The 11,644-nt window shown below is 54.2% G+C and overlaps 1 protein-coding gene across 3 annotated transcripts in view; it reads left to right on the top strand.

The window, feature by feature from the left end:
* Nucleotides 1-11,361, top strand: part of sec13 (SEC13 homolog, nuclear pore and COPII coat complex component) — a 53,960-nt gene extending 42,599 nt beyond the window's left edge. For all 3 annotated transcript variants that reach the window (XM_072472109.1, XM_072472107.1, XM_072472108.1), the window contains exon 9: nt 11,180-11,361. In XM_072472109.1, the coding sequence (XP_072328210.1) occupies nt 11,180-11,290 (111 nt within the window). In that variant the 3' untranslated portion in view covers nt 11,291-11,361. The remainder of the gene's footprint in view (nt 1-11,179) is intronic.
* The last annotated feature ends 283 nt before the right edge of the window (nt 11,362-11,644 follow it).

Raw genomic sequence — 11,644 nt, 5'->3', positions numbered from 1 at the left:
TCAATTTGTACCCTGAAAACCGGCCAATTTCCCTTGGGGTCTCCATGATCCTTTAATGCTGCCCACCAGGTCCGAAATGTATAACAACAAATCGTCCGCATATAGCGAAACTCTATGCTTGGCACCACCCCTGCCAAGGCGAAAAGCAACGGGGAGTACGGGCACCCCTGCCTCTTCCCCCGATGTAATCCGAAGTACCCCAAACTTGTCCTGTTCATCCGAATGCTCGTTATCTGCACCTTGTACAGCAGCCGAATCAATCCACAAACCCCTGGCCAAACCTGAACCGACCCAAACCCCCAACAAATATGCCTACTCCACCTGATCAAAGGCCTTTTCCGCATCCATTGCCACTACTACCTCTACCTCCTGTCCCACCAAGGGCATCATAATAACAGTAAACAACTTACGCACATTCGTCGACAACTGCCTTCCCTTCACAAACCCCGTCAGGTCCTGCCCTATCATCTCCGGCACACAGTCCTCTATTCGCGACACCAGGACCTTGGCCAACAACTTTGCATCGACATTAAGCAGCAATATCGGGCAGTACCACCCACCTTGCTCCGGTCCTTATCTTTCTTCAAAATCAAGGAGATGGAAGCCTGCGACAATGTGGCCCCCCCCAGCGGTGGCTCTGACTCGTACAGCCTCCTGTAGAAGGCCTCAAATACCCTATTTGCCCCCTCTGTGTCCATCACCACCTTATCCCTCTTGTCCCTCACCCTATCAATCGCCCTCGCCGCTGCCTGCTTCCTCAGATAATGGGCCAGCACCCAACTCGTCTTTTCCCCATACTCGTATACTGCCCCTCCGCAACTGCCCTAACGCCTTCTCCGTGGACACTAACCCAAAATCCATCTGGAGCCTCTGCCTTTCCTTCAACAACCCCGCCTCTGGTGCCAAGTACCTCCAATCCCCCCTCAGAATCTCATCTATCAGCCTCGCTCTCTCCTCTCGTTCCACCCTTCCCCTACGCGCCCGGATCAAAGTAAGTTCACCCCTAACTACTGCTTTAAGTGCATGATGGCCGTGACCTCCCCGTGCCATTCAACTCCACAAAATCCCGAATGGCAGCCCTCACCCGCTCACACACCTTCTCATCCGCCAACAGCCCCACATCCAACCTCCACTCTCTGGCCGTTAGGCCTCCCCCTAAACCACCCACAAATCCACCCAGTGCGGCGCGTGGTCAGAGACCACAATCGCTGAGTACTCTGAGTCAGCCACCCCTGCCAGCAGCGCCTTATCCATCACACATGTGAGAAGCACGAAAACTCCTTCGCCCCCAGGCCTCCAAACCCTCCACTGGTACAACCTCCCCCCCCCCCCCAGAGACCCAGAGTGATGCTCTGGGGACATAGGTTCAAGTCCCACCAGGGCAGGTGGTGGAATTTGAATTGAATTTAAACAAATCTGGAATTAGAAGTCTAACCGTGTTGATTATTGTAAAAACCCATCTGGTTCACTAATGTCCTTTACGGGCAGAAATCTGTCTTCCTTGTCTACACGTGACTCCAGACCCACAGCAATGTGATTGACTCTTTTTAAAAAAATTTAAAAAATTTTTTATCAAAGTTTTCGCAAAATATCAACAACAAAATGTATAAGGAACCCAATAGAATTAAATACAAAACAAAACAACCCAGTGCCGCCCTCCCCCCTATACATAAATAACATATTAACACCCGCCGAAACACATAGCAAACAGAGCAAATATATACACCCCCTCAGATCCCCTAGTATAGACAAACAAAAATAAAATACTGCTGCTGACCATTATCTACCGTTCTGCCAGGAAGTGTAGGAACAGTTGCCACCGCCTGATAAACCCTTCCACCGATCCCCTTAAGGCAAATTTCACCCACTCCAATTTAATAAACCCCGCCATATCGTTGGTCCAGGATTCCACGCTTGGGGGCCTCGCATCCTTTCACTGAAGAAGAATCCTTCGCCAGGCTACCAGGGACGCAAAGGCCAGAATAGCGGCCTCTTTCGCCTCCTGCACTCCCGGCTCCTCTGCAACCCCAAATATTGCGAGCCCGCAGCAGTTTGACCCTGGATCTACCACCCTCGACACAGTCCTCGCTACGCCCTTTCAAAATTCCTCCAGCGCTGGGTATGCCCAGAACATATCGGTGTGGTTTGCTGGGCTCCCTGAGCACCTAACACACCTGTCCTCGCCCCCAAAAAACCGGCTCATCCTTGTCCCGGTCATGTGTGCCCTGTGCAGCACCTTAAACTGTATGAGGCTGAGCCTCGCGCACGAAGATCATAGATCATAGATCATAGAATTTACAGTGCAGAAGGAGGCCATTCGGCCCATCGAGTCTGCACCGGCTCTTGGAAAGAGCACCCTACCCAAGGTCAACACCGCCACCCTATCCCCATAACCCAGTAACCCCACCCAACACTAAGGGCAATTTTGGACACTAAGGGCAATTTATTATGGCCAATCCACCTAACCTGCACATCTTTGGACTGTGGGAGGAAACCGGAGCACCCGGAGGAAACCCACGCACACACGGGGAGGATGTGCAGACTCCGCACAGACAGTGACCCAAGCCGGAATCGAACCTGGGACCCTGGAGCTGTGAAGCAATTGTGCTATCCACAAGGCTACCGTGCTGCCCCGAAGAGGAAGAGTTCACCCTCCCTAGGGCATCTGCCCACATCCCCTCCTCGATCTCCTCTTCCAACTCCTCCTCCCACTTATCTTTCAGCTACTCCACCGAGGCCTCCTCCTCCTCCTGCATCACCTGGTATGTTGCCGAAATCTTCCCCTCTCCAACCCACACCCCCGAGAGCACCCCCTGTCCTGCACCGCGCGTGGCGGCAGCAGCGGGAATTCCACACTTGCCACCTAGCAAACGCCCTTACCTGTAGATACCTAAAGGTGTTTCCCGGGGGGAGCCCGTACTTCTCCAGCTCACCCAGGCTCGCGAACTTCCCATCCACAAACAGGTCCCCCAACCTTCTTATCCCTGCCCTGTGCCACCCCGAAAACCCTCCATCTATTCTCCCTGGGACAAACTGGTGGTTCCCCCATAGTGGGGTCCCCGCCGAGGCCCCCACTTCCCCCCTGTGTTGCCTCCATTGCCCCCAAATTTTGAGGGTAGCTGCCACCACCGGGCTCGTGGCATACCTCATTGGAGGGAGTGGCAGTGGCGCCGTTGCCAGCGTCTCCAGACTCGTACCCTCACAAGACGCCGTCTCCAGCCTCTTCAATGCCTCCCCCTCCATCACTCACTTGCGCACCATCGCCGCATTGGCAGCCCAGTAGTACCCACAGAGGTTGGGCAGCGCCAGCCACGCCCCCATCCTTACTCCGCTCCAGGAAACCCTTCTCACCCTCGGAGTCCCTCGCGCCCCCACAAACCCCGTTATGCTCCTGTTGACCTGTCTAAAGAAGGCCTTCGGGATAAGAATGGGGAAGCACTGGAACAGGAAGAAAAACCTTGGGAGCACCGTCATCTTGACTGACTGCACCCTACCCGCCAGGGACAGCGGCAACGTGTCCCACCTCTTGAACTCCTCCTCCATTTGCTCCACCAGCCTCGTGAAATTAAGTATATGCAGGGCCCCCCCCAAATACCTGAAGCTCCTCTCCGCCCTTTTAGTGGGAGCTCACCAATTCCCCTCTCCTGGTCCCCTGGGTGAACCATGAACATCTCGCTCCTGCCCATGTTGAGCTTGTATCCTGAGAAATCCCCAAACTCCCTGAGGATCCTCATTACCTCCGGCATTCCCCCCACCGGGTCAGCCACATACAGCAGCAAGTCGTCCGCATAGAGCGACACCCTATGCTCCTCCCCACCCCGCACCAGCCCCCTCCAGTTCCTCGACTCCCTCTGTGCCATAGCCAGGGGTTCAATCGCCAGTGCGAAGAGCAGGGGGGACAGGCGACACCCCTGCCTCGTCCCTCGATGCAACCAAAAGTACTCAGACCTCCTCTTGTTCGTGGCCACACTCTCCATCGGGACCTCGTACAACAGCCTAACCCACCTGACGAACCCCTCCCCAAACCCGAACCTCTTCAGCACCTCCCACAAGTACCCCCACTCTACCCTATCGAAGGCCTTCTCAGCGGCCATCACCGCCACTATCCCCGCCTCCCCCTCCCTCGCCGGCATCATAATAACGTTCAGGAGCCTCCGCACATTCGCGTTCAACTGCCTCCCCTTCACAAACCCCGTCTGGTCTTCGTGGATGACCTGCGGCACCCGATCCTCAATTCTCGTGGCTAAGACCTTCGCCAGCACCTTGGCATCTACATTTAACAACAAAATCGCCCTGTAAGACCCACACTGCAGGGGATCCTTGTCCCGCTTCAGGATCAAGGAGATCAGTGCCGGGGACATCGTCGGGTGCAAAGCCCCCCCTCCCTTGCCTCATTGAAGGTCCTAACCAGCACCCGGCCCAACAGGTCCACATATGTTTTGTAAAATTCGACCGGGAAACCGTCCGGCCCCGGTGCCTTCCCTGCCTGCATGCTCCCTATCCCTTTGGCCAGCTCCTCCAGCCCAATCGGGGCCCCTAATCCCACCACCAGTCCCTCCTCCACCTTGGGGAACCTCAGTTGGTCCAGAAAGTGGCCCATCCCTCCCTCCTCCAGTCGGGGCTCGGACCGATACAGTTCTTCATAAAAGTCCCTGAAGACCCCATTGATGCCAACCCACTCCGCACCACACTCCCTCCCCTATCCTTGACTCCCCCGATCTCCCTAGCTGCGTCCCGCTTCCGAAGCTGATGCGGCAGCATCCAACTTGCCTTTTCCCCATATTCAGAAATCGCCCCTGGGCCTTCCTCCACTGCGCCTCCACCTTCCTGGTGGTCAACAGGTCGAATTCGGCCTGGAGGCTATGCCTCTCCCTCAACAGTTCCTCCTCCGGCACCTCTGCGTACCTCCTGTCTACCCTCACCATCTCCCCCACCAGCCTCATCCTCTCTCTCTGCTCTCTCCTCTCTTTGTGGGCCCTAATGGAGATCAGCTCTCCCCTAACCACCGCCTTCAGCGCCTTCCAGACCATCCCCACTCGGACCTCCCCCTTATCGTTGGCCTCCAGGTATCTCTCTATGCTTCCTCGGACCCGCTTGCTCACCTCCTCGTCTGCCAACAGCCCCACCTCCAAGCGCCACAACGGGCGTTGGTCCCTCTCCTCCCCCAGCTCTAGGTCTACCCAATGCGGGGCGTGATCCGAAATGGCTATCGCCAAGTACTCGGTTTCCTCTACTCTCGCTATCAGCGCCCTACTCATAACAATAAAGTAGATCCGAGAACAGGCCTTATGAACATGCAAGAAGAATGAAAATTCCCCAGCCCCCGGCCTTGCAAATCTCCAAGGGTCCACCCCTCCCATCTGGTCCATAAACTCCCTCAGCACTTAAGCCGCCGCCGGCTTCCTACCCGTCCTGGACCTGGAGCGATCCAGTGCCGGATCCAACACCGTGTTCAAGTCCGCCCCACCATTATCAGGCTCCCCACGTCCAAGTCCGGTATCCGACCCAATATGCGCCGCATAAAACCCACATCGTCCCAGTTCGGGGCGTACACGTTGACCAGCACCACCCTCTCCCCTTGCAGCTTACCACTTACCATTACGTACCTGCCGCCATTGTCTGTCACAATGCTCAAAGCCTCGAACGACACCCTCTTTCCCACCAAGATCGCCACGCCCTGATTTTTAGCATCCAGCCCCGAATGAAACACCTGACCTACCCACCCCTTCCTCAATCTTACCTCGTCTGCCACCTTCAGGTGTGTCTCCTGGAGCATGACCACATCCGCCTTCAGCCCCTTCAGGTGCACGGACACCCGGGCCCGCTTGACCGGCCCGTTCAGTCTCCTTACATTCCAGGTTATCAGCCGGATCGGGGGGCTACCCTCCCCCGCCGACTAGCCATAACCCCTCCTCGGCCAGCCATGCGCCTGCGCCCCAAATAGGATCCCTCCTAGCTGCATTGCTCCCCCCATTGCACTCACGCAAGTCAGCTGACTCCTGCTGACCCCAGCTGCTCCCGCCTCTCCTTCAACTCCTCCCATTGTTGGACTTCCGCTCCCCCTCCATTACCCACCAGCAGGCTCTCCGCCTCACCCTTCCATCCCAAGCACGGGAAAAAACCTGCGCTTCCCCGCCCCGGGCCCGCCCCCTCCAGCCTTCAGCGCGGGAAAAAGCCCGTGCTTTCCACCTGCCCGGCCCCACCTCCTCTGGTGCAGCTCCTTTTACAGGCCCAGTCCCCTCACCCCCGACTCGGGCCTCCCCCCTCCCCCGCGGGGCCCCATCCCCCCTACAGGCCATCCACCCTCTACTCCGTTTACTTGCCCCACTCCAAGAGCCCACCCAACAGACCCAACCAAAACAGTGCCCAACCCACCCTAACCACCCACACCGAACCAAAAATAAACAGGAACAAAGAACCCCCCCTCAAAATGTAACACAACAACAACAATCCCCGACCATCCCCACGCCCAACCCCCCCATCCCGACCCTCAGTTTGTGTCCAGCTTCTCGGCCTGAACAAAGGCCCATGCCTCCTCCGGAGACTCAAAATAATGGTGCCTGTCCTTGTAGGTGACCCACAGACGTGCCGGCTGCAGCATGCCAAACTTCACCCCCTTCCTGTGCAGCACCGCCTTCGCCCGGTTGTACTCTGGCCTCTTCTTCGCCACTTCCGCGTTCCAGTCCTGATATATTCGAACCTCCGCGTTCTCCCACCTGCTGCTCCTCTCTTTCTTGGCCCACCTGAGTACGCACCCCCGATCAGTGAACCGATGAAACCGCACCACACCGCCCGCGGTGGCTCGTTAGCTTTGGGCCTCCTCGCCAGCACTCTATGGCCCCTTCCAGCTCCAGGGGCCCCTGGAAGGACCCCGCTCCCATCAGCGAGTTTAACATGGTGACCAAATAGGCCCCCACGTCCGACCCCTCCAGCCCATCCGGGAGGCCCAGGATCCGCAGACTCTTCCGCCTCGACCGATTCTCCATCTCGAACCGTTCCTGCCATTTCTTGTGGAGAGCCTCGCGCGCCTCCACCTTTACCGCTAGGCCCAAGATCTCGTCCTCGTTATCTGAGATCTTTTGTCGGACCTCGCGGATCGTCGCCGTCTGGGTCTCCATCAGCTTATCTATAGAAGCCTTCATCAGCTCCAGCAGGTCCGCTTTGAGCTCCCTGAAGCAGTGCTGGATAACCTCCTGCTGCTCCTGCGCCCATTGCATCCATGCTGCTTGGTCCCTGCCCGCCGCCATCTTGCTCTTCTTCCCTCGCACTTTCTTTGCCTTCACCACCACTTTTTTAGTCGCCCCGCTCCTGGTCCAAGCCATACACTGTTGGGGGAATGTTGCAGTCCTCTTCCCACACTGGGAAATGTTGAAAAAGTGCTGTTGGGGGCCCTGAAAAGAGCCCAAAAGTCCGTTCCAAGCGGGAGCTGCCGAACGTGCGACTTAGCTCTGCATAGCCGCAACCGGAAGTCGTGATTGACTCTTAAATGCCCTCAAGGATGGGCAACAAATGCTGACCCAGCCAGTGATGCCCACATCCCATGAACGAATAAAAAAAAATAAAAGCCAAGACCATTGGCAACCCCTCCAGCTTCCCCTCATCTTCATGTCTAACCCCGAGTGGAACACCTGCCCCACCCATCCTTTCCTCAGCCTCGTCACATCATCCAAACGCACAAGTCCACCGTCAACTGGCCCATTCAACCCTTGCATGTTCCACATGACCAGTCTGGTCGGCGGGCCTCCCATGCCAATCAGCCATGCCCCTTTCTAAGCCAGCCCCTGGCCCATGTCATGCGCCCCTCAGACCTGCCCCCAGATGTCCGCTGCCATCTCTCCCTTCCCAACTGCACCATACCCACCATGCCCATGTCAGCAACCCTCCCTCCCCCCCCCACTCACAGAGAACCAAACAAACAAAGAAAAAACAAATCCCCCCTCCTCCACACCTTCCTCCTGACAACCATGCACTTCACTCCCGTTAATTAGCCCGCCCAGCTAGTACAGTGGCTTCCGCCCAAGGCCTCTAACTTTCGTTCACCCTCACAGTCCACCCCTCCACCCCAACCCTCCCATCCACCAACAAACAAAGAGAAACAAAGGGCACACTCATCATCACTGCTCCCCTGTCGTACCCTACCCCAATCCATACACCCAATGTGTCCCACAATTTACACAGAACTCCTCTCCAAAGTTCAACATCCCCACACTCCTCCCAGTCTCTGGTCTCTCATAAAGTCCATTGCCTCCTCCAGTGAGTCAAAATAAAATTCCTGCTTTTGATACATCACCCACAAGCGGGCAGTGTAAAAACCCCAAACTTCACCCACTTCTTGTAGAGGGCAGCCTTTATCCAATTATACCTGGTCCTCGGCTTGGCCAACTCCGCATCCAGGTCCAGGTAAATCCACAGCTCACTCCCCTCCCAGTGCATTTCTTGGTCTGCCTCCCCCACCTCAAGATCTTCTCTTTATCCAGGAACCGATGCAGCCTGACCACCCTCGCCCTCGGCGGCTCCTCCTGCAGCCTCCTCCTCAGCGCCCTATTCGCCCAATCCACCTCGAGGGGCCGGTCAAAGGCTCCCTCCCGCATCAGCTACTCCAACATGCTCGCCACAAACTTGGCAGCCTCCGCACCTTCAGTGCCGTCAGGCATCCCAACAATCCTCAGATTCTGCCTCGGAGCGGTTCTCGAGGCCCTCCAATTTCTCTCTCAGCCTCTTCTGGCTGCTCGTCACCATTCCCATCTCCGCCTCCAGCGAGGTCAGACGATCTTCATGCTCCACCACTAATTCCTCCATCTTCTGGATTGCCAGGCCCTGAGCCTCCTGTTTCTGTTCCACCCACTTGATCGCCGTCCTAAGCCGCCCCACCACCGTGGCCAAATCTTCTCATGCCTCTTTTCTCTGTTGCTGGACTTTGCCATCTCTTCACCAGCAGCTCCGTCAACCACTGGACGGGCAGCGCTGCCCCCTTACTCTCTGCCATCTTCACCTGTGTCGCACCATGAAAACCTTCCTGCTCCAACTGCTCCCTCTTCCTTGTGGCACGCCTCATCCACTGATCCATACACCGACCTCACCAGAGAAGTATTACCTTCCCTGCGCATTCATACACCTTTTGCCCTCAAACACCACACCGTTTGGGTGGGAAATTACTTAAAAAATCCACCTTGAGCGGGAGCCTCCAAATGTGCGACCAGTCACTCCATGGCCGCCACCGGGCGTCACTGCTTCTTTATGTCACTAACATCAGTTGTCCAAAGATCTGGGCGGCACGGTGGCACAGTGGTTAACACTGCTGACTCACAGCTCCGAGGTCCCAAGTTCGATCCCGTTCCCGGGTCACAGTCCGTGTGGAGTTTGCACATTCTCCCCGTGTCTGCGTGGGTCTCACCCCCACGACCCAAAGGATGTGCAGACTAGGTGGATTGGCCACGCTAAATTGCCCTTAATTTGAAAAAAAAACAATTGGGATACTCTAAATTTATAAAAAAAGTTGTACAGAGTTATGTATCCACAATTTAATCTGGACATTCAGATGATGCCCACAAATCATGGCGTTGGTAATACGATGATTATAGTGCTAAGCAAGCAACCCAGAGGTTGAGAGTTCAAATCCCAAGGTAGATTGAGAAATTGAATCCAATAAATCTGGCAATTAGTGGACTGGCCACAGAAGTAGGCTTGTCACTAAAAACCAACTGCGTTGATATGTTTTTCAGCGTAAGAAACCCCCATCCGCTCTGGCCTACGGCCTACATGTTACTTGCGACTAACATGCCTTACAACGTCTGAAGCAGACTAAAGCGAGAGCACCACTTCAAGGAGGGACAATAGATTGGTGGGGGGGGGGGGGGGGGGGGCACTTTAGAATTAGAATTGAACTGGAAAAAATAGAGAAAACCCCTTTCTGCTAGTTGGGGAGTTTAATCTACAAACTAGAGCCAGATGCTTCAGGAGTGCAATTAGGAAAATTTAAAACAAAGGGTTGTAGAAGTATGGAATTGTCTTCTGGGCTGTTTAGCACAGGGCTAAATCGCTGGCTTTGAAAGCAGACCAAGGCAGGCCAGCAGCATGGTTTGATTCCCGTAACAGCCTCCTGAACAGGCGCCGGAATGTGGCGACTAGGGGCTTTTCACAGTCACTTCATTTGAAGCCTACTTGTGACAATAAGCAATTTTCATTTCATTAATAACAATTGATTGTTGTTAATTTTAAATCTGAGATTAATAGATGTTTGTTAGCCTAAGGTATTAAGGAGATGGTGTGCATGTGGAGTTAGATCACAGATCAGCCATGATCTCATTGAATGACCGAACAGGCTTGAGGAGCTAACTAACCCACTCTTCATCCTATATTCCCAAAACCCCAACTAAATAGGGAAGTAGAAAGCTTGTACAGTTCAGAATGACCACGAGCTGTTGGATTGGCATATTAATGTAATTTAGGGAAGGAAGCCTGTCAGTTGGTAGATACGTGATTTCAGTCCCACATTGGTTGCCCTTGAGAAGCAACATAATGAGAGCATCAGAGATGGGGAGTAAATGTCGATCTTGCCTGAGAATTAATTTTTAAAAATGAGTTTCCTCCCTTATCATTCTTTCCCCCCCCCCCCCCACACACACCTCGATCGTCTGTAATTCTGCTTATTGTGGTTCTAAATGGTTCTTATGAGAAAGATAATCTTGCAACTGTTTTAACAAAGAATGGGCAGCACGGTAGCACGGTGGTTAGCACAGTTGCTTCACAGCTCCAGGGTCCGAGGTTCAATTCCCGGCTTGGGTCACTGTCTGTGCGGAGTCTGCACATTCTCCCTGTGTCTGCGTGGGTTCCCTCCGGGTGCTCTGGTTTCCTCCCACAGTCCAAAGATGTGCAGGTTAGGTGGATTGGCTATGCTAAATTGCCCTTAGTGTCCAAAAAAGATTAGTTGGGGTTACGGGATAGGGTGGAGGTGTGGGGTTAGGGTGGAGGATTGGGCTTGGGTTGGGTGCTCTTTCCAAGGGCCGGTGCAGATTCAATGGGCCGAATGGCCTCCTTCTGCATTGTAAATTCTATGATTCTATGAAGATACTTTGAACTGTGTATTTTTAATTTTACAAATGACGCTCACATCTGCTAGAGCCTGTGTACGTTCTAACATAACTTCACCATCACCCTCTTATCTAATTTATTTTTACAGGTCAGCTTGTGGAAGGAGTCGGTGGAAGGCCAGTGGGTTTGCATCAGTGATGTGAACAAAGGCCAGGGGTCAGTGACAAGCATCACAGAGGGCCAACAGAACGAACAGTGAATGGCAAAGAAGTATCACAGCCATGGGGTCCTGAATTGTATATTTGGCAAAATAAAATGGATTACAAGAAACTCGGGAGCAAAAGAAATAAGGTGTTTTGTGTTGTAGAGCCCAGTGCTGTTTGGGAGGGAAAATATATTGGTGCATATCCTGTTGCCAATGCCTTGTAAAGAAGATCTTTTGTAATTGCTTGTTCAGAGTACCTTGTAGGAGGGAGTAAGGAGATGCCGTTTGCCTGGTTAATTGATCAAAAGGCAGATGCAGCGATAAATGTGTGTCTGAGGTGCTTACGCCAATAAAGTACAGTCACAGCCCTTGGCTGTGCACTTGACACAAGCCATTAGCTTGTTATGT

The sequence above is a fragment of the Scyliorhinus torazame genome, chromosome 13, assembly GCF_047496885.1.
Source record: "Scyliorhinus torazame isolate Kashiwa2021f chromosome 13, sScyTor2.1, whole genome shotgun sequence".
NCBI lineage: Eukaryota > Metazoa > Chordata > Chondrichthyes > Carcharhiniformes > Scyliorhinidae > Scyliorhinus > Scyliorhinus torazame.
This window is presented reverse-complemented; position numbering and strand designations above follow the sequence as displayed.